The sequence below is a fragment of the Rhinolophus ferrumequinum genome, chromosome 5, assembly GCF_004115265.2.
Source record: "Rhinolophus ferrumequinum isolate MPI-CBG mRhiFer1 chromosome 5, mRhiFer1_v1.p, whole genome shotgun sequence".
Taxonomy (NCBI): Eukaryota; Metazoa; Chordata; class Mammalia; order Chiroptera; family Rhinolophidae; genus Rhinolophus; species Rhinolophus ferrumequinum.
Window position 1 is genome coordinate 8,219,717 of NC_046288.1, and position 27,716 is coordinate 8,247,432.

At 41.4% G+C, this 27,716-nt stretch overlaps 1 protein-coding gene across 6 annotated transcripts in view; it reads left to right on the forward strand.

Annotated features, from left to right (window-relative positions):
- Positions 1-27,716, forward strand: part of TEC (tec protein tyrosine kinase) — a 205,326-nt gene that overhangs the window by 144,495 nt on the left and 33,115 nt on the right. For all 6 annotated transcript variants that reach the window (XR_004422982.1, XM_033105501.1, XM_033105500.1 and 3 more), the window contains exons 3-4: positions 17,495-17,599; positions 25,189-25,270. Coding sequence is in view for 5 of the 6 variants with exons in the window: in XM_033105501.1 (XP_032961392.1) it covers positions 17,495-17,599; positions 25,189-25,270 (187 nt within the window). In the remaining variant the exon portion in view is untranslated. The remainder of the gene's footprint in view (positions 1-17,494; positions 17,600-25,188; positions 25,271-27,716) is intronic.

Here is a 27,716-nt window from a genome sequence, read left to right on the forward strand (position 1 = left end):
CTCAGGCAATTTGTCCTCAGAGTCTTTGCTCTTAAACCATAAGGTCTTATTAGAGTCCTGTTGGTTTTTGGTGTAATGAGATATGAAATATGTAAAACAAAGTAAAGTGGCTTGTTCTTTCATTTTTGTTTTTGAAAAGCTCCCCAGTGTTTCTTCCTCTGAAAAGGAACAGCACACCAACAGAGCCAGGCTCACCTTTCTATTTTAACAGCCTGTGTCCTTGCATGCCAAAATATAATCATTTCAGGCCTTGGTTCCTCATTGCCTGAAGATTAAATGCCACCCCTTAGCATAACATACAGAGCCCTTCCTAGTCTGGTCCCATCCCCCCCCTCAGACTCCCCTCCGGCCCGTGCCACCGGCCCCCTCAGTGCATCTGAACACACCAGCACCTGACATGCTTGCAGTCCCCAAGCTGCGGTGCTCTTTTGTAACGACGTACCTTTGCTTGTAATGTTCTCTTTGTAATAATCTGTTTTCCTTCCTTTGCCTGGAAATCCCTTATTCATGATTCAAGGCTCAGCTCAGAGAAGCACCTCCAACGCGCAGCCTTGTCTGACTTTTCTTTTGGAAGAATTACCTGCTTCTTCCTTTGTGCGCCACTGCCTTTTGTTTAACAATGAACTTTCCACACTGCCTTATGAGTAATCTTCTCTTCCCAATCAGGTGGAAATTCCTGAGAACAAGAGCAGCTGCTTTATAAGTGTTGACGGAAAGAGCTGAAGGGATGAGGAGGTGGAGGGGAGCTAATTGGATGGTGTGAGGAGATTTGAGTTAATTTCTGACTTTGTTTAGTATTCTAAACAAAGATAAGACTTTTTGATTTGGGGACATAAACTATTCAGTGTGACTTGCTTTCGTTCATAGGAACGAAAAGTTTACAAATTGCCAAGTTCACAGTCACGATATCCGTGAAACATGCAACAGTGAAACAACTATTGATTTGGCAGTCAAAATACTGTACATTTAAAATCATTGTTATTATTCTACGTTACCTGTCTGGTGTTGTCATTTGGCTACGTTAATCTAATTCAATTCCGACATCTTGCTGGGTTGTCCCCACCAAATACGGATTGAGTTCTGACTGTTCTCGGTGCTGGTGGTGACGACACCATGAGGGTGCCACGCCTGTACCTGTGCCATTCGTTCTGCTGTGGGCATCACAAGGGTCTCACAAATAATAACTACGCTTGTGATATGTAGAAGTTAGAAAAAGTACAGCCGTTTCCGAGTTCAGAATGTGAGGTATGTACGTAGGACCCAGTGTGCTAAGGGTACAAAATGTATTACCTTGAACCTTCTGAAGTTACCAATAGTTGATCATTTTTGACTTACAAAAATGTCAATTTCTTATGGTTTGACCTAATTTTACCTTGGTGAATTAATGAGAAAAGCCACCTCTCTTTCTGAATCCACTTAAAAGCCTGTGCTTGGTAATATGGAGGTTTCAGATGTACTTACTGGAGTCACTATCGTAACTCCTACAAGTTCCTCGAAAGCCTTCCAAGGCTGGTTGCTCTCTAACTGGTATGATGTGGTACCTCTGCACCACCGGAAGGGAGGTGAGCGGGTGAGGTGAGAAAATCAAACATCTAATGCCCCACTACGGGTGCTGGTGGGCTCTCCGTGAGTGGCCTGGCTCTTGGGTTATGGGGATCCTGTATTTGGCATTGGGGAGCATTTCCTGGAATGTTCATATATTCTACAACTTGGGCGAATTTTTACTAGAGTATTTGAGAGTTAAGTGCATTAGCAATAGCAAACTAAGTGGGGATGAATAGTTTGATTGTGCCCCCCCGCTGGGATAGTAGAGCACTGTAGCCTAGAGTATCTTGTTCATTTGTCCTTGGTCAGTTTGTGTAACCTCAGTGCCCCATTTGCCCACTTGTAAAATGCAGGCGCTGAGTAACTCATGACTTCAGCAGGGTCAGTAGTTCTATAATTACGCAGCACTTTGAGACTGATGGATGCAAGGGGCTGTGGAAACGTGACCTCTAAGAGCAGTTGTGTAAACGTCAGGGATTGTTTCTTCTTCTGAATCCAGGGTACACATTACCACATGATGGCTAAAGCTTTATTACTAGTAATTAATAAATTGCCCATCCCTGTTTTTTACCAGTTTACAATGGACCCTTTCTGTAGACTCATAAAAACTTTTGTAAGTAGACCCAACTATAACTTTGATCAGCATTTTTAAAAAATGTTCTGGAAAGAAGTATTTTTTTATACTTTTCTTATGGAAACTTGCAAACATACTCAAGAGTAGGCAGAATAGTACAGGGACTGCCTTGTACCCAGCACCCTGACAAATAACCCTGACTCACTCCCCCCGACCTCCATTATCTTGTAGCAAATCCTTCCCACTCCCACCATCTCGTAGGAGTCGCATCATTTCTTCTACAGATGCTTCAGTACCCAAAGACAAGGAGTCCTCATCTTTAGAGGACCCTTAGTGCTATTACCACACCTCAAAACTTTTCAGTAGAACTTCCTTGATGCCGTCCAGCATACCCAGTCAATGGAAGGAGTTGTTTTTAAAAAAATTTATCTGTAGAATGTTCCCACTTGAGGGATTGTGCTATAGAAGTTTTCTGTAAATCGATTAATTGTGACACAAAGTGAATATTCTTATAGACACCACGTTAAAAGCAGCCATTGGCACCCATTAGGCCCACAGAAACCCCGGGAACTAGGCAGTTATGTATATTTCTGTTTGAATATCTTACTGGGGGGAGAATTATTATTTATTTTTAAATTTAAGTATAGTTGGTATACAATCTATTAGATATATTAGTTTCAGGTGTACAATATAATGGCTCGACATTTTTGTATCTTACAATGTGATCACCCCACTAATTCTAGTAATTATCTGTCACCGTGCGAGCTTACCAAATATTATTGACTATTTTCCCCTTCCCCTTTTCTCTCATTCCCCCACCCCTTCCCCTCTGGTAACCATCCCTTGGGTGTCTGTTTCTATGAATCTGTTTTTGCTTTATTTTGTTTTGGTTTTTGATTCTGAGGGCAGAATTGATGAGCCATTCATCTTCCCTTACTAGAGACCTCGATCTAAGATACACATTTTCTCTTTCTTGCCCGTGTTCTCATGATGATTCCTTCTCCCCATGTCCACCTCCTCACCCCTCCCCCCCCACTTGCCCTTCCCCTCCTCTAGGCCCCACTAGGAGCAAAAGAAAGGAACTTTTCCCAGGATGGCCAATTATCTTTATTGGGAAACAAAGAAAGCCATGTTGCTCTCAGGGGCGGCAAGCAGTATAGGGAAGCTGCCAGTATATGTATTAATAGTTTAATATTTGAAAGGTATTTAGACAACAAACTGCACTGTGATCTCGTTAACCCTGGAGAGAACTAGGGAAATATTGTATATATTCCAGTAGGAGATGATTTAAAGACGAGGTTAATGTTCTGTCTTTGCGGTACCCGAGCAAAGTTCGGTTCAATTTTTTAAAAAAATCCTATTTCTAGTTCATACTTGTCTGCATGAATCTTTGCCCTCCACCAACATCAGATAAGCAGGGAGGGAGGCTCTTTTCTTTTTTTTAATTAAAATTTATTGGGGTGACAGTGGAGGCTATTCTTAAGTGGAGGGATTGGTCTGGTATGGGGAGTGTGGAGCTAAAGTTCCTGGGAGGTTTTGAGCCTCCCAACTTCTCCCCCATTCAGGAGCCCAGTCCTGCCTGTAAGTTATGGGTCTGTCGCCTGGGGTAAGGCTGTGGGACAGTTGTCACAGGGATGTCCCACTCTCAGGGCTGTCATTTCTCTGCATTGTCACTTCAATCCATTTAGCCATGGTGGGGATTATTGGGGGTGGCGGTGGGAATTGTACCCCAACTTGTGCTACAGTTGTAAGCTCATACAACGTGCAAAAGCCACCGACTGTGCACTGCCTGTTTGCACTGTTAATTGCCACTGCCACCCACCCCCTATCCCGGAAATTGCACTTCTGTCTTGCCCTGTTTGCTGTCTGTAACTCTCACCCACCAGAAACTCACAAAGCTCATCTTCCCCAAGTTCCTCTTGATAAGAGATTGTGTTTCTGTGATTCTAGTTATTTCCACTTTCTTAAGGATATGAAGTGTTATAAAAAATGAAAAACAACAACCCTGACCATGTGAAGTGTCTGCTGGAGAGCCTCAGAACACGCACACACACTCCTACTCACACACTGGCACACAGAATAATTAGTGCGGAAGCAAAGAGCTACTCGCTAATCAGTGTTAACCATAGAACCCCAAGAACTGAAATCTAGGTTAAAGCGCCTTCCTTCTCTTTTGCTGCTTAACAAAAACAGCAGAGCTTTGCAGGGGCATCTCAGTGGTTGAGGAGGGGTCCCCTGACAGTAGTTAATGAGTGTCTCTGAGGGTTGTAACGTGACAGTCACTCACTCTGTCTGTTTGGTATACACATGGCCAGTAGTGTGCGTCCACGGACCGGGGCTGCAGAAGCAGGGCCTTTGAGATCCCAGTGATTCTTGGTATGCTTGTGCCCACCTGGTATGGTAAATGTCTGAAAGAGCAGTGGCAAAAATAAAACCTAGCCAATAAAACGCTTCTCGGAAATGGTTTAGTCAAGAAAAAGTGGTGGCTCTGACTGGATATTGTGAAATTAGACCCAAGGAAGACCTCCTCTCCACTTAGCTGACTTCCCTCCTGTTCATTTATGTCCTCATTCATTCACTGACTTATTCAACAAAAGTCATTAGGCACCTGCCACGTGCTGGGTTATCATGCCAGGCACTGTTGTAGGTGCTGGGGTGGCAGTGGGTATGTCTTCACTGAGCTTCCCGTTAGCGACCTTTATCATGCCTGCCTCAAAGAAGGGGGTGACGAGGAAGGAAGAAAGAGGAGGATAGGATCAGGCACCAGGAGAAAGAAGAGTTTTAATATATGTATACACATGTGAAACCATCACTACAATAAAATAATACATCCATCACCCGTGAAAGTGTCTTCATGCTTCTTTGTAACTTATATCTCTCCTTTTATTCCCACCATCCCTAGGTAATCATGGATCTGATTTTTGACACTATAGATTATGTGCTAGAATTCTGGAATAAACAAATTCATATAGTATGTACTCTTTTTAAACTAGCTTCTTTCACTCAGCGTATTATTTTGAAACACATCTATTTTGTCGTATCAGTATTTCATTTCTTTTTATGACTGTGAAGAGTTCCATTGTATGGACATATCGCAATTTGTTTATTCACCTGTTGATGGACATTTGGGTTGTTTTCCAGTTTTCAGCTATTGCAAATAAAGCTGCTGTGCATATTCTTGTACAAGTCTTTGTATAGTCAGATGCCTTCATTTCTCTTGGGTAAATACAGTGGCCCTACTTTTTAATCTTCATATCTGTTGTGTTTAACACATTATCTAGCATGCAGATACTCAGCAAATAAATACTGTCCTACATAGTTGCTGGACTTTTCCTGCGTTTCTATGGTAATTGATAGATAGTATTAAGTTACTTTTAAAAATAGCTTTTTAAAATATTGTTTTGTTTCAAGTGAAAGAGTGCTATTACCCCATTTCCCCAATCCTGTGACATTTTATGCACTGTGGTCAAGCTTCATTATCTACTATATTTTTTGAGTTCTTGGAATATTTACTGAATTCCTCTAAGGAGAAAGTGAAGAAATACTGGTATGTTACCTAAAGAAACCGTGTGAAAGCTAGTAATATGTAGAAAATCTCTGTTAAATCCTTTCTTCTTATTGAATTCTCTAACAAAATCATATACTGCATGGTTGAAAACATTAAGGATCTATTTGTGGGGGGGAAAAGAGTTTAATACTGAAAAATTTTAGAAATCTTATATTCAAATGCAAAAATAATTATACTAACATATTAGCGATTACATTGGGCCAGATATTGTGCCGAGTGTTTTATGAGCATATCACAGTTAATCCTCACACCAATCTAAGAGATAGGTTATTTTAATATCCCCATTTTACACATGAGGAAATGGAGACTTAAAATTTACATGGAGCCACAGAGGTGGCATTTAAATGCAGGTGTGCCTGACACAGAAGCTGTGCTCTCAACCACTATAACACATTGACTCTGTTATGTTAAAGCATTAAAACAATATCCAAAATAGTGTGGCCTGTTGAGTAAGTTAAAAAAAAGTCCACGTAGGCAAAAAGATTTCTAGCAATATAATCAATCATTGTATATAATATTCACATACATTTTCATAAAGTTAATCGACTTGACAAACTTCTTTCCTTTATGTTTATAACTTCTGCCTTTATATTTAAAGTCACTTTTTATACTCTTTCCATCACCTTATTGGCCAGTCTGTTTCCAATCACCTCGTGTTAGGTGGAGTTCTCAGGTAGACAGACATATCCAGTTCTTTTTTCTTTAGCACTGGAAGCAGCCCCATTGTCCCTTGAACTTGTGGCTGTTTTTGGTATCTTGAAGATCCAACAGACCCAAGGTAATGCTTTGTCTGTGACGACTCTTTTATTTCTTGCCTGAAATTTAAAATAACGATTGTCTGGGAACCCTCATTAGTCCTGTTAGGACATCAAAATGGTGAGCATGTCTTATTTTCTACCTAGATTATCAGGTCTCTTTAGCAGTTATTGCTAAAGAGCCTTCTGATGTGACACAAGCTGGGAATTCTAGAGTTACAGAGAAATTTGTCTTCCATTACAATTCCATATGAACCTGAGAAGAACATTTTAGCAGATGCATGGGAGTAAGAGAGCTTTGTTAATCTGGGGTAACAAATTAATCCGAATCTAGTGTAGAAGGTGACTCTCTGGGCTTCTATTTCTTTAAATGTTGCTTCCACGAGAGCTTAGTGTTTAGGTGTGGCAGTTAGTAGAATTAATTTATGTTTTAAAAAGTGGAAAATTCATGGTTATAATGTAATAAACATTCGTCTGGCATTTCAGACTCCATGAAACAAGGTTCCAGGTATCAGCATATTCAAATTGTAGGAAAGTACTTAAGAGAAATGAAATATTGCTGTGGTATTATGCTTGCAAACGTAAATATTAATGTATATAGTGGTGGTAAGCTTCCTGACTTCCCATTTTGTATAGCTTAGTGTACTAAGCATATGGTAGGCATTACATAGACTTGATACTGGCTAGGGGATGTTCTTTTTTGCAGATCTGCAATGTGGGAGCCCATTCTACCACTGTGACCCAGTTTCAGATTTCCCACAGGTGTTTTTTCTCTGAACAATTTTAGCAAAGTGATCTGGTATAGTGGTTATTAGAAGGCTTAGATGAGTTAATTTATGTGAACCCATGGGGGAGTACTTGGCACACAGTGCTGTATAAATGTTACCTATTATGTTTATTATTTGAATCTGTGTTAAATCAGATGCTCTGATTTAGTATATTTAAGTTTACTGCAGAGAATCTCATCATTTTGTCTCTATGCTGCCAGATTAAGAGCCTAAATTCCAACACCGACTTTCATATAAGTTTTTATTTCCCAGTAAAATGTTTCCCTATGTACGATTCTAGGCAGGAAATGTGTCCAAGTGGGAATTCTGCTCCAGAAGCCAAATGTTGCTATAAAAATTCATTCTCTATTTTTTGTATCTTATTGGTAAGGGGTATTGGAACTAGACTGGGGTGGGAACAAGTAGGCATTTGGGATTTGTCTCAAAATGCTTGTCAGTGAGGAGAGGTGGCTGAGAGTCATGTAAAATTCATGGGGATTTTACCTGTGGATCAAATCTTGTCCCACATAAATCAATAATCCTCGTGTACTGTTAATTCATGTAGTAGGAGCTATACAAGGCAGGTCATATGATGGAGCAATACAGTGACAGGTACAAAATTTTATATGAAGAGACAATTTAACCCAGTGTTGCCTAAACTTCAGCCATTATATATATGACTTAAATGATTTTGACATATATATGTGCCTTCTGTGTAGTACTGTTATTAATGTTTTCCTTTAAATAATTTCACATTTTTCCCTTGAATACACTCATTTTGAAAAGAAACTGTATCATTCAGTAGAGGGAAAACCATTAATAAAAGGTAACCATAAAACTAAATAAAACAATAAAAACAAATGTTTGTCCAATTTCCACCTGAAACCACCTCAGGTACCACTATACAATACTTTGGGAATATGTTCCCAAAGTTCAATGTGTTCCCTTTCTAGATATGGAGTCTGAAGTGTTGAGTAGCTGAGATATGGGGTCTTCTTATTATAGAATGTGTTATTCAATGCAGCTAACTACTATCACATACAATCCCCCCAAACCCAATGCCTTAACACAATAGAAAGTTTATTTCTTGCTTCACATTATACCTATATAACTTACATTATACCTATATATAATCCACATGGTGATTCAGGGATCCAGGCTCCTTCCACATAGTAGCTCTAATTTTTGTTGTTGTTTTTAAAAACAGCTTTATTGAGATACAATTAACATATCATACAATTCACCCATTTAAGTTGTGCAAGTCAGTGGTTTTTAGTAAGTTCACAGAGTCGTGCATCTATCACCACAGTCAATTTTAGAACATAGTCATTAACCCACATAGAAATCTTATACCATTTGCAGCCCATTGCCTTGTAGTCCTCAGAATCTTTCACTGGATCTTCTATATCCAAGTGGAAGACAAGGGGAGGAAATGGAACATGGACAATGGTGTGAAAGGTTTTAGGGGACAGGCGGTGGGGTTACATCACTTCCATCTTCACTCTGTTGGCTAGAACTCAGTCTCATGAGCTCACTTAAATGTATGGAGATGGAAAAATGCAGCCTAGCTAGGCACTCAGGAAGAAGAGGAAAACATGGCAAGCTGATGTCACTGGCATAGTCTCTGTTCCAAGAGATTTGTAATATTTGGATTCAATTTATGAACTCTGGAATTTCTTGAATTTGGAAATCTGTTACATGAAATTTATGTAGGATCCTTATTTATTTATTTATTTATTTATTTATTTATTTATTTATTTATTATTTTTGAGGAAGGCCACTTTCCATATGATTTATTTCAGCAAAATTCATTCCAAGTTTTACTAATTTTAAAAATAAACCAGGCTAATCACTTGTACACTTATTTCAAAACACATTAGTAAGTTTTGTTTTTAATTGTCATAAAACATACCTGGTAATAGTGTTGAGAAGTGCCCTTGGGCTGCAAAGAGGAGTTGGGAAGAGGGTAGCCAGAAGTTTAGAAAAATCATAATAAGAATGACCACTCAGGAAAAAACAAACAAACTTACTTTAAATACAGTAAAAAAAAATCTCCAGAAATCTATAATAGTGTACAAGAGCACAATCTTATATGAAGACTATTGTGTGATTTCGGAAATGGAAATTTTTGCCTTCAGATTCCTTACATAGAGAGATTTTTCAATATCTTCTTTTTATTCTGCATATTATGTTAAAAACCGTAATCTTCATAATTAGACCCTGCTTATGTATGTAACTGCTGGCTTCTTAATATAAATGTGCTTTTGCTTTTTTTTTTTTTTAGTTTAAAAGCTTTGCAATATATAAAGCACCTATGTCAGTAATTACTATTATAAGTTGGTCAAAGGGAGGAAAACTATTAGGATGTCAAATTCTTGTTTTTACTTTCTTTCATTTTTCAATAGAATTTAGTCCTTGGGAAAGAGGGGGCATTTTATTATAGAATCATCAAGTTGGAAATGACTTTAAATTTTATTTATTCTATAATGCTTCTCCTGATACCAGAAAAGTCTACATCAAAATGATTCCCAATATCCACAAGAAAAATGCTATGTCCATCCTGAGGTTCTCCTTATTTCTCCTGATTAACATTTTCCGCTGCACTTGAGTCCCATTCTTTTGACTCTATTCTGAGTGGAAATGGAAGAGCTACCGTTGGGATAGAATAGGCTTTTTGGCTCATTTGCGATTTTTTTATTTTTAAAGATTTTATTGGGGAAGGGGAACAGGACTTTATTGGGGAACACTGTGTATTTTTCTAGGATTTTTTCTAAGTTGTCCTTTCAATCTTAGTTGTGGAGGGTGCCGTTCAGTTTCAAGTTGTTGTCCTTTCAGTCTTAGTTGTGGAGGGCGCAGCTCAGCTCCAGGTCCAGTTGCCGTTGCTAGTTGTAGGGGGCGCTGCCCTCCATCCCTTGTGGGAAATCGAACTGGCAACCTTGTGGTTGAGAGCCCACGGGCCCATGTGGGAATCGAACCGGCAGCCTTCGGAGTTAGGAGCACAGAGCTCCAACCGCCTGAGCCACCGGGCGGCCCCCGGTTTGCGATTTTTAGTGTTGAATGTGTCGTCTTCTTTCTTTGCTTTTCGGGAGTTGACTGGAACTCTTAAGCCTTTTACTATTGACCCATCCGAACTTTCATTGTCAACACTATCATTTGTCTCCTTAACCTTAGCAAATGTCTGGTTGTAGATTCCTCAAGGGCAAGACATTTTGTACTTTTTAAAATCTCCATCATGTTCCTTTGGTATCTGTGCTTTGCTGATGGTAGAGGGAGCCAGAATCAATCTTTGATGAACGTGGCTGGATGAAGGAATGGTCATGATGGCACCCAATGAATGTTAGCGGTAAGCTTCGGTGCTGTCCATCTGCCAAGGACTGCAAGTTCTAAGCATTTTATTTAATCTTATTGTATCTAATATGTTTTTTGTCTGTATTCTCTGGATGGTCCCTTGTCACTAAACTATGCCATGTCAGCTGCCATCATTGGGTTTGTATTTACGGGCTGTTTTAATTGTTGTGCCCTATTGAGAAAGAACAGAGGCTGACTGAACACTAAACAATTTAGTGGTGCCGAATGGAGGCCTAATGATAGGAAGGTCGTGTGTGTACAAACGGGGGCTCTTCATAGTTGGAACTGAGAGAAAGTGTGGAAAAGGGCATCACCTGGCACATAGCAATGCAAGCATGTAGTTGCCAAAAGAACTGGCTTTGGGGGAGGGATTCAATTCCAGCAAACACCCCACCCATCACATTCAGGTAATGTTAATTTAAATCTTATTTATTGTATAGGTTTGTTTGGACTTAAGTTGTGAACTTACTTTGGTCTTATAGTTGTTAAAAGCTATAAGCATAAGAAATCCACTGAGTTTATGTTTGTTCTTAACGTAGTTAAGTGATATCGCGTGTATATGGCAGTTAAGGATTGGAATTAGAGTTCAAATCTTGATGTATTGTGTGACTTTTGACAAGTTAATTATATTCTCTGAGTCATGCTTTTTCCATCTGTTAAATGGGGTGGCAAGAGTTCTCATTTATAATGCTGTGAAGATTCATTGAGTTATACACGTGAAGAGGTTCACATAGTGCCTGGCTCGTAGCAAGCACTCTATAATTTTTAGATTTTGACATAAGATAGTTTTCTGTTTTATAATAAGAGTCCAAAGATATTCCAGCTTGAGATACCTGGAATCAGGTAAACAGCTTTAGTATTTTTGAGAGATCTGGGTTTAGTTCTGGCTCAACCTCTTAATTAATCTCATAATCACTCTGCTGTTGTTTACTAACAACTTCCTGGAGTTGTTGTGAAAACTAAATAAATACTGCCATTTAGGGAGTGGCTCCCGGTGCAGACTGTACTGAATACCTATGGACGTTATCTTTATTTCTATGACAAGCTTAGCACAGCGAGTAGTGGTATCCTGTTCCTACAGACAAAGGAACGGAAAGGAGCCAGAGCTTGCCCTCGCTCAGACTTCTAAGTGCAGAGCAAAGGCTGGAAGCAGGATCTGTCTGTCTCCAAAGCTCATGCGCCTCACCTGAGGGCCTATTGCAGCACACAGGTGAATCATCCAGTAAATTTGTCCTGTGGCAGGCAGCTGGGAATAGCCATGTTAGGAATAAAAGTTGTGATATGGGAAAAGAGAGGGATCATTTGCAATATGGAGAGAAATTCTGGTATGTCTTTCGCTGTGCATTAAGGGGCCTCAGGACACCTAGGAAGAAGGGTGTGGAAGGTGCATATGAAGGCGTCCTGAACATAAACAGCGGACGTCTCAAATTCACCTGGGGCCAGCCCTGGGTCTTTGTGTACATATTTGAAAATTTTAATTTTGTTAGGATTGGTCTTGATATTTTAAAAATACTGAGTATTTAGGAAATTAAAGGAAAACAGTGTACCTTGTGAGACTTGTTGGGGGACAGGGTATCTTATGCCTACTTCCCAGTTGTGCCTTTCAGTTGATTTGTGGTTATAAGCAAGTTACATTTCATCTTTCTGTCTAGTTTCCCTATTTTTGCTGGTTTACAAATGGGTAAAGTGGCTGTTACCTACTTAACCTCATTTTCAAGCTTTGTGGAGTATACAGAGGATGTGCAAAAGAGGAAATATATACAGAGGGTGCCAAAAAAATGTATACACATTTTAAGAAAGGAAAATTTGTATTAATTATAATACTCAATATATACCGATAAAAAAAGATGCATACAAGTCACATTTGACTTCTGCAATTACAAGAGGTGCTCAAAGTGGTTCCCATCAACGTAATTTTAATACAGTTTTTTCCTTTTTTAAAATGTGTATACATTTTGTTGGCACCCTCTGTGTGTGTGTGTGTGTGTGTGTATGTGTGTCCTGTACACACACACACAGATACACAGTGTCACTCATACTTCTTTGTAGAGTGGCTTAGCACACGGTTTAATAAACATTTACTAAGTGCCAGGCATTCTTCTCAGTTCAAAGTATTCAAAGATGAGTAAGAGAAGGTCTCAGCCTAACCATGATTCTCAGTCTAAAGGGCAGGGCGAAGGCTACAGAAATAGAAGGGAAACTTCGCATGAAAAAAGTAATGATCTAGGATATTTCTCCTTGGGCCACAGTATCAACAATAATATATAGCACACTTCAGTAATCACAAAGCAATTTTCTCATTGAAGAAATTCTAAGTAGTCTTAAGTGGGGGAAAAACTGTTGCATGTCCCCTCTCAGTGGTAACTTTGATTAAACAGAGTGTGAAGACCAGGTATTGCGAGACCAGGTATTAGGAGGGTACATGGCTCTTTTATTAATTCTCAGGGATCCCTATGGAGCATCTCTTAATGCTTCCAAACCTTTTTTTCCTCGGCCCTGTCTAACCTCTCAGGGTTACCCTGAGGTGTGGCTAGAATAAGGTACTACTGTATGTACTGATTATGTGTTGTGAAAAGCAGAATTCTCTGTATCTATAAAGAAAGTAATAAGCATTTCTGAGTTTGAACCCTATATTTTCAACTCCCTCCCAACAGTTCCAGCTGGTTGTTCAATAGGCAACTAAAACAACATTTCCCAACGGTGCCTTCTCACACTGATTCTCCTTCAGTATTCCTTACCGTGATTTACTCGTATGGTATCAGTGTCTACTGGTCACTGAAAGTCAAATTCCCTGAGGCTCCCCAGCTCCTCCTCTCATCTGATTGGTCACAAAGTTATGCGGACTCTACCTCCTAATACTCTGGCATCCCTGCTTTTCTCACCTTACTGACTGCCGTTCACTGAGTTCACAACCTCACTTGAACTCTTGCAGCAGTCTCCTAGCTAGCCAGCCCTCCGTCTCCACCCATTCATCACACTGCCATTAATAATTATCTTTTAGAAAACAAACCTCAATCCAGCACTCCTTACTCTCCCGCTTTAAACCTCTCAGGATAAATCCAAACACCTAAGTATGACCTATAAGCATCTTCCAAATTTGGTCTCAAATGACTTTTTTGGTGTCATCTCCTGCACTTCCCCTGAACCACTCGGAGCTTCAGCCACAGTGAATTTCTTTCTGTTCCCTAAATGGATGCCATTTATTTATTTATTCACATTTATTTATTTATTTGCTGTTTGCAACCCTTCTTCACTTTCTCTACAGGAAACTCCTACTTATCCTTTAAAAGCCGAATCAAAATGTCACTTCCTCCCTGAAACTGCTGGCGCTTCTGCGGGCCCCGTCGCTGCCCCACTCCATAGCACACCGTGCGTTTGCTGCCTTCATCGTTATTTGATTATGAATCATTGCCCACTTCCCCTTCCACCCACCATAATACTGTGATCTCCCCTTGAGGAGATCCTCAACCCCCTTCCACAACTTCGAAGCTACGTGTGCTTGGTGTCTCATTAGTGTTTGCTGGTGGGATAGATAAAATAACGAATGAGCAACCTAAAGCTGAACTTCTTATCAGCAAGATACTTGAGTTAATAAGCCCAAATATTAGTACAGTGCATGAAGAGATTATGTATCACAGAACATGAATTTATGGTCATAAATCAACTCCGTATACAAGTCATCCCAAATTTTCCTGTCTAGATTGATCCGCATCTAACAGCTGCTTTTAGTGGCCAGGGTAGGTGGTGGGTGGAGATGGGGTATCTTGGAAGCAGACCCTACATTGCCTGTTGCTCGAGGGCTAAGAAAGCTGGCAGGTGATAAATGACCCCAGAACAATGTCTGGAAAAAGTCCACGGTGTCAAAGGTGATTTTCTCCAGGATTGGGTGTTTAAGGGTCATTTGCTTCTCTTTCGCTGTTAGTATTTTCTAAGGCTTCTACAACGAACATGTGTGACTTGCTAATACGAGGAGGGTGCTCTGGCAATTTCTTCTGCCCATTAACCGGTGCAGGCTCCAGGAACAGGGTGGGTGGCCTTGCCTGGCCAGACCCCGTAGCACTGTACCCCAGGTTCTTTACAGACTGACCCCTGCTCACCCTTCTATTCTGCCTCATGCACCCTGTGCATCAGCCACACTAATCATTTCTTGCTACTTATATGTGTTTCACAAACACTTACAGATACCATACTACAGGCCAGACACTCTTCTAAGCACTTTGCAAATACTAATTTAATTCTCATAGCTATGTAATAGTATCTATAAACTAGATATTGTTATTATTCCTATTTTACAGATGAGGCAACTGAGGTCATTCTGGAATAAGTTTTTCTTCACATGTACTGTTCATTCTAAATTTGTTATTTAAGCCTCAATTCCTCTGTGTTCTTTTAGCGTCTTTTTTACATGCAATACTTACTACATTGTATTATAAATCCTGTTTGTTTTTCCCACAGGTAAACTTGGAAAAGTTACTTAATTTTAGTTTCTTCCCTCTGTTAAAATATATCTAGTAATGCTTACCTCACAGAGTAGCTGTGAGGATTAAATGCAGAATATTTGGACTATAGACTTAGAACATGAGTTTCTCCTATATTGACTTTGTGTATTGCTTGACACAATTGCTGACGCAGGACAAGTGTTGTCCTATGGGAAACTGAGGGAAAGGGAGAGAAGGAAAACCAGGATGACCCAAAGTCAAGGCCCCTAAGGGAGAAGAGAGTGTCGACCGTCTCAAATGCTTGAGATAAGGTTGGAGGGTTGACAGCCGAGCAAAGACGGTTGGGTTTGGTCATTGGTGGTGTTTCTGAGAACGGCTTTAGCAGGCTGTGGTGATGTGGGAGGCAGATTGCAAGTGGTTAAGGAGGAGTGGGTGGGAAGGAAATGAAAGGCTGAGGGTATGATCACCCTCACACCTCACGTTCTCTTACAGGAGGGGAAGAGAAGAGCTAGGGCAGTCGCAGGGCCAGAGGAGGGGTTCTTGGTATGGAGGGGAGAGCCTGGATGTATCCAGAGGCAGGAGAAGTAAATACCTTAGGAGAGCATGACTGGGAAGAATGACCCTCTCCGTGTTCTGGCTAAAGCTCAGTCCATGCTCAGAATCTGTGTTGCCTCCTTCAGAACTTGGCTGCATTAATTCTGTCACCTGTTTGCAGCTGGGGCATTCTGGGGTCTAGTTGGCTTGGGGTCAGTTGGGATCCTTGGGCAATATATTTAACTTCTCTGAGCTGCAGTTTCTTCATCTATAAAATGAGGGGAATTTTGTGAGTATAAAATGAAATGATAACATCTGTTAAGTGCCAACTACAGTATCGTAATTGATGTGTCCTCGTAACCTTCTCTTAGAGACAGGATGAAAGAGAAAAGGGTAAATCTGAGAGTGCTTTTGACCTGCAGAAGGAAATACCATAGTTGGGGGTGTGCCTGTGGGATGGCTGCTGTCTTCTCCATAAAGAGTGTCTGCTGGGACGAGGGGAGTGGAAAAAGGGTTTGTAGTTTTGATGAGACTAGTGGTCTCCGTGGAGGCTACTAGGTTCTCTCCCCAAGAGATACATGAAAGAACTAAGGAGCAGCAGTGAAGACCTGGCTAAGAGTAGAGAAGACATTGACGATTGTTTTGTGACCTTCCACCACCAGATATGCAGGAATAGGAAAAGGTGTGGATAGAAGTGGGGAATGACAAAAATGTCAAGGGATGAATGGGATTCCTGTGTGTGTTGGAGGAGGGGGAGGGGAGGGAAGAGAGAGAGAGACAGAGACAGAGAGAGAGACAGAGACAGAGAGAGAGAAGCAGGAGGCGGAAGAGGAGGAAGTGGTGGCAGAGGAGGAGGAGAAGGAGGAGAAGGCGGGGGGAGGGTAAAAGAGGGGACATACCCTGGTGAAATGACCTTCAGAGTAGTCTAGTCAGACGGGAGCTGATGGCCTGGGAGAGTTGGCAGGGCTGAAAATCTTATGGTGACAGTGAGGATGCTGAGCAGATTCCTGGGAGCAAGGTAGGGCGGCCCAAAGATTGTGGCCCGAAGGGAATTTCAAAGTATTTGGTGAAGCAAGTTTGACCAGGGCTAGGGGATGGCAGGGTCACCCCAAACACTATAGTGTTCTTCATTCGTCTGCTTTCTCTTCTCTTCTTTGTCATTTGAATAGCTACCTCTGCCCAGGTAACCTTTTGAGTGGAATGTATCCGTTAATATTATTCAGCAAACTTTTTTTTATTGTATTTGTAATATTGTTGAGTGGGTACAATACCTCAAAGTACTTTTGCACATACTACTTTGTATTCTTTTGAATTTTTTTCAGATTCTCAAATGTGAGATTATTGTGTTCAAGGGTGTGAATGATTTTGGCGGGGGTGGGGTATATCTTGGTATGTCATTTGTTATTTGCTGCAGAGAGACTGGCAGTGAGTAAGGAGGGTAGGCCACAGAGAAGAAGGTAGAACATTCAATAATGAAGTCTGAAGGCTTTATGTGAACATCCAAAGGCCACCTCACATCCTTCTGAGTTCTGTGTGTTGGCGGGGAAAATGTAACTGGTTGAAGTCTGCATCTGTAATTGAGTACATGGACTTTTGCTTGGTTTGGTCTTTGATGCTCTCTTTTTGGGGACTGCCCTCAAGAAGTTGAAGAAGTTAAGGTGTGTGTCTAAGAGGGAAAGGCCACAGTAAGAGGGAGTTCCCTTTCTCTGTTCTAGAGGTTTTTGTGGGCAAGGACAGAACCATTCCATCATTAGAAATTAAAGGACTTCATTATTCGGATTGCAGTCCCCACAGTGTTAATGTTTTAAACAAGTTTAACAATAAAGGGAGGCGTGGTTTAGGTAATTATTGAGGAAGTTGTGATATTTTGAATCAGCGATTTCATTAACAAATATTACCATTAATAACATTTTTTCTTTTATGATTGTAATGGCTCTCCCCATCTTTTTTTTTTCTTTTAACAGAAAAAATACAGAAAGGGATTTATTGATGTTTCAAAAATCAAGTGTGTGGAAATAGTGAAGAATGATGATGGTGTCATCCCCTGTCAAAATAAATATCCATTTCAGGTGAGCCTACATATTTTTGCAGCAGTGTAATTCTGGGCTTTTAGTCGTGCTTATATTTGACATTACGGTTTCCTGTCATTGCTGTAGTGGTTGATTTCAAAAACATTTTTTTCAGCTTTATTGAAGTGTACCTGACACATAGGAATTATTTCTATTTAAGGTGTGAAAACTTGACACTTGGATATATGTATGCTTTGTTAAATGATCACGTAATCAAACTAATTAACATATCCATCACTTCACAGTTACCATTTTTTTTTGAGGTGAGAACACTTAAGATCTACCTTCTTAGCAAATTTCAAGTATAATGCAATATTGCTAACTGTAGTCACCATGCTGTATGTTAGATCTCTAGAACTCATTCACTGCACATAACTTAAATTTTATCCCTTTGACCAACATCCCCCCCGCCCCCCACCCCAACCCCTGGCAAAGCGGAATGATATTCTGTTGTATATCGACACAACACATTTTCTTTATCCATTCGTCTGTCAATGGACATTTAGGTTGTTTTTATGTCTTGGCTATTGTAAATAATGCTTCAGTAAACATGGGAGTGCAGATATCTCATCAACATCCAGATTTAATTTTTTTGGGGATAAATACCCAGAAGTGGGGGTGTTGAATCGTATGGTAGTTGATTTTTAGGTTCATTTGTACTTTAATAGTAATTGCTTTTCTTTATGAACTGTTTCAGTCTGGGTCGAAACATTATCTTATTCTTGTTTTGAGTCTGTTAAATTCTACCAATGTCCTGAGTCTCTACACCCCAGACCTAACTTACTACTTATTTAGATTTATCACAGAGAAGTTAGAGGAAAAACTGGGGGCTGAGACTGAAAAACAGTGGGATAAGGTGTTTGTTATCTGTGAATCGGAGAAGCTGAGAAGGGGTGGGAGTGAGCTACTGGAACAGAAATGAGACGAAATAAAAGGCTGCTTGCAGTGCAAAATACAAGCATTATGTATGGATTAAGTGGTACCTTTTGAAAAGGTTATGTGATTTCATGTTTTCCTTCAGAATGATTCTCTAATATAAGGGAGGTAAATATCAGGGGTGCCAAAACAATGTATACAAGGGGACACTTTGGTCAGCGTTGCTCAAGCAGTAGTTGGCCGTAATCAGAAGTGTCTGGACACTGATGGCAACCACTTTGAGCACCTCTTGTAATTGCAGAAGTCAAACGGGACTTGTATGCGTCTTTTGTTATTGGTATATATTATTACAATTTTAATACAGTTTTTTCCTTTCTTAGAATGCGTATACAATTTTTTGGCACCCTCTGCATACTATTCTGATTTCTGATTGGGGAAATTGAAGTTCAGGAATGTTAAATGACTTGTCCGAGGCCATTTTGTGCATTGCAAACCTCCCTAGAACACGTGCTCACATCTCCGCACTCCCAGGGAGGATGGACGTGGCCTCCTGAGCCGCTGTCCATCTGTGCAGGACCGTAGTGCACACATGCCTGGAGAATCAGGAATGCAGGGAGGGATCCTGGTGTTCCCGACTTCGCAGCAGGCAGCCCAGGACCCTCTCCAGCAGGTAACCACCCCTTCTCTGGCTGAGGACATTTTTGGGCTTTCCTTTGCAATAACGAATGTCTCTAATGAAAGTCGCCTTTTACCCATGGCAATGGTCTCACTATGTACTAAGGGGAAAGCTGCAGAAATCTTTTCAACATAGTATCACAGTGGAGATTTCGGTAGCTCTTGTGCTATTATGAAATTATGGATTACATTTCAAATAAACATTTGCCAGTTTGGAGGATTAAGATGTAATAAAGTAGGATATTGAGGCTTTAAATCTCCATCTGGATTATTTTCACTGTGGTGGCCAACAACACAATAGGAGGAAGGAGGACATTTAATTTTCCCTTTTCCCAGTTCCTCATTTTACATCTGCCATTTCTTTGCATGAAAAGCAGGGACAGTAAAATGCTTATAGAGGCAACTTGAAGGCCAAAGCACCTGATTTGCCACTGACAGGCTCTGAGACCTTGCACAAGTCACTCAACTGCTTTGCGTCTGTTTCCTCTTCTGAAAAATGAGAATAATAATAATTAATCATAGTACTCATTTCCTAGGATTGTGTGAGGATTAGTTAAGATGATATATAAACAGCTTAGATACACAGTGAGAGCAAGCTAAGTGTTAGTTGCTATTACTGTTATTTTTACTTCTCTTACTACTGCTATTAACACTACATTTACTACCTAGATCTAGAAGTAAGCCCAATTTGAATCTTCTTGATTACGTATGTTAAGTGCATATATAATGTGTGTGTGTGTGTGTGTGTGCATGCGCGTGATTTCCTTTTAAGTTTAGTGGAGAACCACTCCTACTACGCTTCTGATAGCTGTTAGACATTTGTGGGGTGGCAGGTGGTTGTAGGGAGCGATGATTCTCATTGATTCTGGACCCAGAGTTAGGATTTTTGCTGTGTAACAGAAAGAGATCTACTCTGCAGCATTTAGTTGGTTTTCAGAATGATGAGAAAAATACGAGAACAGAAAACATTCCATCCCTGAACCGTTTTTAATTTCACATAATTTTGAGTTTCACATTTTTAATCATTGAGGTGAATAAGAAAATTTCAGAAACAATTTGAAAAATTAAGAAGAGGGGGCCAACCCATTGGCTCAGGTGGATGGAGTGCTGTGCTCCTAAGGCGGAGGCCGCCAGTTCGATTCCCACATGGGCCAGTGAGCTGCGCCCTCTACAGCTAAGATTGTGAATAACAGCTTTCCCTGGAGCTGGGCTGCAGTGAGTAGCCGGAGGTTGGCTGAGCTGCTGTGTGCTGCTGTGTGCCACAGTGTGACACCATGAGTGGCGGGTGGCCAGCATGAATGGCCGGCAACCAGCGCTGTTGTGAGCGGCCGATCGTCGATTGATCACCGACTGCCTCAACGGGGGGTGGGGTGGGCAAGGCTCATAATACCAGCATCGGCCAGGAAGCTGTGTCCTACACAACTAGACTGAGACTAGACTGAGACTAGACTGAGAAACAAGGGCTTGAACTGGAATTGGGGGGCTGGGGGAGAGGTGGAAAAAAGGGAGGAAAAGTTAAGAAGAGGGAAACTTGAACTTTATGTAATTTAAGCCAGCAAGATTTGATAGATGAAAAATATCCTCCTTTATTATAACTTAAGTATAACTTAAGAAAGTATAGATCCTACTTCCACATCATCACAGGGAAAGTTTGCATCTTGTGCAGATGCAAGGCAAAAAAAAAAAAAAAAAAAAAGAAAAGTACAAGTAGACGTTTTCAAAAGATACCAAGAGACAAAAGGAGTTTGTTTCCTCTCTCAGCATATTCTAGCCCTAGGAAGGAACAGAGAAAATAAGAGAAGCCAGCTACTTGTTTCCTTAGCTGTCTTCTGATGTGGGCTGGGGGTTCCCCAGGAGGTGGCGTTTCTTTCCTGGGTTTTACACCCAGAACTGTCTGTCTGTATAACATCTGTGCTGTTTCTTCTCCAGCACATTGTCAGTGTCTCTTGAATAAATGAATCAGTGAATGAATATATAAATAGGAGGGAGGGTAACTAGTAAGTTAGTAGTATTACCAAGGGAGAATATATTTCCTCCTTGTTGAAATGGCTTCTGTGCCTCAAGGTCTGCAAAGCTCTTCTCTCCGCTGGCAACCTCTGCTGTGATAGGGACGACTCACCAGAAGAGGCACATGAGAAACGTGACTGTCACAGTCAGCTCTCCGAATGGATGACATAGAAGGTGGCCTCCAAGTGTGCTTGGGGTTACCTGAGGGGAGGATACTGGAACCCCCATAGCTCACCCATCAGCCTGCCTGAGATGTCAGAATTAGATGTTTATTATTTGGGTTGAGGATGCTATTTCTCGATTTTTTTTTTTATAGAAATACAAATGTCCCAAGCTAGGGAGATAATATATCTAGTCTTAGTTTATCAGAACTCTGTGCTTGGATTAGTTTTCTTTTGATTACCTTGTCTCTAACAAAGTTACAAGCTCACAGTACTGACATGAGGTGAGTTTTGAGAAGTTAGACTGTTTGGAGCCTGAAAAGGCCAATTCTTAGCAGGGAAACAGTCAGGGGGCAGTAGGAAGGTGTTTGGAAGAAGCATGAATAAGAAGAGCCTTTGGGGGTCAAACGGATCCTACTCAGGTGACTTAACCTCACCCACTTTGGTTTTCTCATCTGGAATACGAGGATGCCAGCAGAGCCGGGCTGCTATGTGGATTAAATGGGGCAGTGTATGTGAAATGTGTAAAGTGCTTAGCCTAATGTAAAAACTCAGTAAAGTGAGTTATTGTAATAAATTATTACAATACACCCAGGTTTCTGGAAGGTTCAAAGCCCTGGCAGCATGATCCAGATAGGTACCTCTCTGTCAATTCAGAATGACTATTTCGTGGTGCGTTTTTACCTCATTCTTCCATACAGAGTTGATTGCATGGACAAACCAGACTAAGGTGTTAAGATTCTAACACCCAATTCCAGTGTGTGTGTGTGTGTGTGTGTGTGTGTGTGTGTGTGTGTGTGTGTGTGTGTGTGTTTTAACATGCCATCTAGCAATTCTCTGACACCAGCTAGATGTCCTGTAATTCATCTTAATTCTAACACGAACTGGAGATAGCATCAGATTCCACAGGTGAAGGGCTCAGTCCCACAAGACTGCCCCCACTTCAGATGCCCATTGCAAGTCCAGGTTGTCATCTGTGCTTCTGACCTACCTGCAGTCTCTTACTCAGGTTTGACTAATTGCTCACAGAACTCAGAGAAACATTTTATTTAACAGACCTCCATTTTCTTATAAAAGGATGTGTTATGGAACAGAAAGAATTCGTCTACCCTTTGCCAACAGAGCCAAACACTAAACACCAAGGATTGCAGTGGAGAAATGCTGGCTATTTTATCATAAATGGCACCACCCAGGAGAATGGGAAGCTAATGCTCAAAAGCCCGAATTCCCCAATGGTGTGTAGGTTACAGATTATAAAGGGCAAAATCACAAAACACCATGGGTTAGGGGGCTCGGGGTTATGCTGGGAGCTGATTGGTCAGATTTGAGGTAAGTAAGGGTAATAAGACATTTCTTTAGGTCTTGAGGACAGCTCTGAGGTCTGCTGTAGTGTCCCTCTGGTTCTAGCCAGGGGGTCGTTCCACCTTAGGGTTCAGGAGCTGAAACATAACTTTGGTCAAGATGTTGTCTTTAGCCTGGACCTTGTGATCATTAGTCAGGTCCGGGCTACTGTCTTCTGCTGTCTTGGGGGTTGGTGATAATCCAGGCCGTGTGTGTGTGTGTGTGTGTGTGTGTGTGTGTGTGTGTATGGAGAGAGAGAGAGAGGGAGAGCGAGGGAGAGAGAGAGAGGGAGAGAGGTTTTCTAGAGCTAAAATTCAAAGCTACATTTAATCTAAGTCTTAAGGACCCTCAGTTTCAGTTATAACTCGGGAACAGCCAGAAGAGATACATAGGGCACAGTATGGGGAGAAGGGCACGGGGGTTCCCTGCCCTCTCCTGTCGAGCCTCTCTCCCCAGATCTCCATGTGTTCGCTAACTAACCCAGAAGCTCTCCGGACCCTTTTTATGGAGGCTTCATTACACAGGCACAATTGATGACATCCTTGGCCCTCTCCCCTCCTGGGAGGTGGGGCGTTGGGAGTGACTAGAAGTTCCAACCCTCTAATCACATGGCTGACTCCAAGGGCAACCAGACCCCATCCTTAGGTGCTTTCCAAAAATCACCTCATTAGCATAACAAGAGACACCTTTGTCACTCTCAGCATAGGATATTCCAAGGGTTTTAGGAATTCTATGCCAGGAACCAGGATGAAGACCAAATAGATATTTCTTTTTTTTTAATTGGGGAATATTGGGGAACAGTGTGTTTCCTCCAGAGTACATCAGCTCCTAGTTGTCCTTCAATCTAGTTGTGGAGGATGCAGCTCAGCTCCAAGTCCAGTTGCCGTTTTCAGTCTTTAGTTGCAGGGTGTGCAGCCCACCGTCCCATGTGGGAATTGAACCAACAATCTTGTTGTTGAGAGCTCACACTCTAACCAACTGAGCCATTTGGCCGCCCCAGCTGCATCTCAGTGGCAGCTTGTTGTCTTCAATCTAGTTGTGGAGGGCGCAGCTCACTTCCCATGTGGGAATTGAACTGGCAACCCTGCTGTTTAGAGCTCGTGTTCCAACCAACTGAGCCATCTGGCTGCCCCTAGATATTTCTTATTATAAGTCACAATATCGCGGTTGTGAAAATCATGGACCAAGTGAGGCTACATATATCCCCACATCTCTCTTGGAGCTTTATCTTTTTCTATGTTTTGGTTGGCAAGTTCAAATATATTTTTTTTAAATTAAAGTTTATTGGGGAGACAGTGGTTAGTAAACTGTGCTTTATCTTTACCTCTCTGTCATGTTTCACTTTCTGTCTTGTTATATTTCTATATGTCTTGAAAATAGGCTCCATATTTGATATATTTTTGTATCTTGTGTAGTTCCAGCAAAATGCTAGTTGGATGAATTAATCACTGAATGAAATACAACATTATTTATTCTGTAGTGTTCACATTGCTGTTAAATTGCATTTATTTGATTAAAATGAGTGGGACAGAATTATCTATTGACTATGGTCAGGAACAGCCGTTTATCAGGGAAAGAGCTATTTGTGTTCAATCCAGTGGCTATGGACATGGTGAAGGACTATTTCCAGCTACATATTTCTTTTTAGCTGATCAAAGCATTTCTGTCTTGTGACTTACCATCAAGGGTAAAGTGACAGACCAATGATAAAGTTTTGGGGTTAGTTTCCCAGGTTTAATTTTATTAATAGCAGTAAAAAATATGAATAATGAGACTCTGTAATTGCTCATCAGAAGTTACTTCTAAAAGATGCACTGTGGTTTAAAAGCTTGGGCTCTGGAGTCAGGATCATGGCTTTCTGGATTACCAACCAAATGAAGATGAGCAGGTTTAGTAGCACATTGGAGAGCACCATTTGCAGGGCTATGTGATTGGCGCTCCCTGGGGTTATACAGGAGTGGAGGGTTTGTGGCGAGCCCTTGGTCTCCTCTACGAAATACTAATACCGCGATGGTGTGAACCATTGAGTTAATGTTTGTAAAGGGCACAGCATAGAGTTAGGATAGTCAGTGCTTCATACTTAGCTTCTGCCGTTGTTTATCGTGGCAAAAGAAAGGTATAGGAGTGATCCTGAAAGAGTAGTACATTTATCTAAAATGTTACTCTGAAAAATATTGAATTAGAATATTCAGTATTCTAACTATTGGCCCTGTTACACCAAGTTTACCTACGGAACTTTGGTTAATTAGATCCCAAGAAATAACCAGATTGGTAAAGCATCTTGGCCTCTGTATATTTTTTTTTTCTATAAAACACAGTCCTTTGAAAAAGGTGTGTCCTATTCGATGTCGACGTGAATAAATAAATGTGCTTTTGTAAGGCAGACATCTAGGTTCTTTGTATCCAAAGTAATTTTATTCAGTCATTTCAGAATAATTTATTGGTGTCTGCGATACCAAGGGCTCTGTACTAGACGGAAGTGCTGCATCTAAGTATGTCTTACTGATTCCATCTTATGTTTTATTTTAGGTTGTTCATGATGCTAACACACTTTACATTTTTGCACCTAGTGCACAAAGCAGAGACCGGTGGGTGAAGAAGTTAAAAGAAGGTAAAACTCCAATAATGAAATATTAATTTATACATAATTTTAGGATATACCATTGTTGCCACTAAAGCAGAAACACAGCTAATGTATCTTACATTTATAATCTTTTAATCAACAATAAGTGTTTCCCCAAGGACATTCTTTTATTGTAAGTGATACATATTGAAGATAACTTCTCTTTTTATAATTTGTTTCCTTTTAGTGATATATACATAGTTTTTAGGAAAAGCATGCTTTCATTTAATCTGTAATACATTTGAAGATGATAAAGCACTGGGCTTTTATGAGAACAGGATTTGGTATTTCTAAGAAGCTGCCTATGTAGTCAACATTTGGTGTGGGTGAATGGATTTGTGTGTAAAGTGTTTATTCTGTGCTGTAACTGGGTGATTTGTCCTGCACAATCCTCATTTTTCCTTCTGCAGAACAAAATGGTAGTTTGCTGACTTTTGTGTTTATCCATCACAGTGTAGCAGAGATTACCTGTGCTAACAAGAGTGCTTCACCAAAAAAAGGAGGTGAAAGAGAACCACGTGGATTTTCTAAGTGCTGGGTTGTACAATGTTATTAGGGTGTTCTCAGAATAAATATGATACCTGAGAAATAAAAATGGAGACTGGTCCAAGATGGTGGATTACGAAAACATTATGCCCACTGCATCCCAGGATCACACCAAAATTACAAATAAATTATACAGCAATCAATCTCACAAATCATCTGAAGAATAGTTGAACAGAATGCCTATAACTATGGATATAAAGAAGAGGCCACATTGAGACTGGTAGGAGGGATGGAGATGCAAAAAGGGCATCTCAAACCCACAGATAGTGGTTGAACAATGGGAGGGATACCTCAGTGGCAGAAGTTCCCTCAGAAGAGGAAGGGGTTCCTCTTCCCCACACCAGGATCCCCAGCTTGGGGGTTGTGTGCTGGGAAGAGGAGTTCTGGCACTGAAAATCAGCAAGGACTCTGTCTGCCCATCCTATTGAGATGGAAGGTGACTGGAAACCCTGACGCCCTCTTAAAGATCCCATACACAGATTACACTCACTTTGTCTGTGATGCAGGGGTGGCAACTTCGATAGGTGCCAGAAACATATGGGGAAAGGCTGAATTGTGTGGTTTCAGGGCAAGGGCTGGAGGGACAGAAGCCTTTATCCCTGTGTGGAGCCTGACTCATGTGTAGCCTACAGGAGGGTGACGTTTTTTGTATTTTGAACCCTCTCCCAAAGGGCCAAACCTGAGACTGTATTGGTCTGGTTATATCCTTGCATGTGCACCACCTTGGTGATGCCCTGGGTCTCTGCCCCACACAGCTAGTGCTGCATCTCACGGGGCACTCTTGGCTACTGAGCAGCCAGCCCTGCCCCACAAGCTGCAGAAGGCTTTCACAGCAGGAGGTGACCCTTGGTGGTGTGGAGAACTTTTGCTGGAGGTGATGAGTGACAGCCTGTGTCTCAGCCTCTCTAGGGCAGGTCTTGGGGATCTGTGAGCCCAAGGTGATCGATTTTTGGCTATGGTGTTCTCGGGGCATTTTGCGAAGTGATCACAGGCCTGAATCTGCATTAACCTTGTAAAAACCACTGGCCACACCTTGTGACTCTCTGGGACCCCACCCTGCCCAGCTAGTGCTTCATCGCTGATGGCTCTCTCAACCCTGGGTTAACCAACCCAGCATGCACACCTAAAGAGGCTCTTTTAACAGCTGAGCCTTACAGGCAGTCAGCAGGTGGCAGTAGGCCAAGGGAGCCCTGGGCCTTTAGGTAAGCTGCCCCAAGCCCAATACTGGTGGCAGCTGGTCTAGGTTCACAGCAAGGCCACTCCCACATGCCTCCAGGTCCAGCACAGGCAGCAGCCAACCACATATAGCTTTGGAGCTCCTACCAGGTAGCTGTGGGCTGGTCACAGGCAAGGCTGAAATTGCCCTGCACAGGAGCCTCTCCCAAGAAACACCGGAAACAACGCACCCAAAGACCAGCTTCAGACAACACCAGCACTACCCGATTAGCCCCACAAGCAGCACACCCAATGGGTGGTCTCAAAAGGCACAGGATCCTGTGAGGGCAAATCCCCCTCTGAGGTGTCAGCTCCCACACAGTAGCTCATACACTGTGGGAATAGCCAATCCTCAAAGTCAGTCATCCTGCGAGTCAGTCCCACCTACTGATGTGGCAAAAGCAATCAAAGATCAACAGGAGAACACACACAACACACTCACGGGACACTCCTGGAACACAAGCACAAGAAATCAGGGAGACTGCACCATTGGACCACACAGGACACCTATATCAGGACACCTATATAAGACCACCTGGCAAAGACTGAGAGACATAGGAGATCTACCTAATACATAGAAGTAAACACAGAGAGGCAACCAGAATGAGGAAACAAAGAAACATGTCCCAAATAAAAGAACAAGAGAAATCTCCAGAAATAGAACTAAATGAAA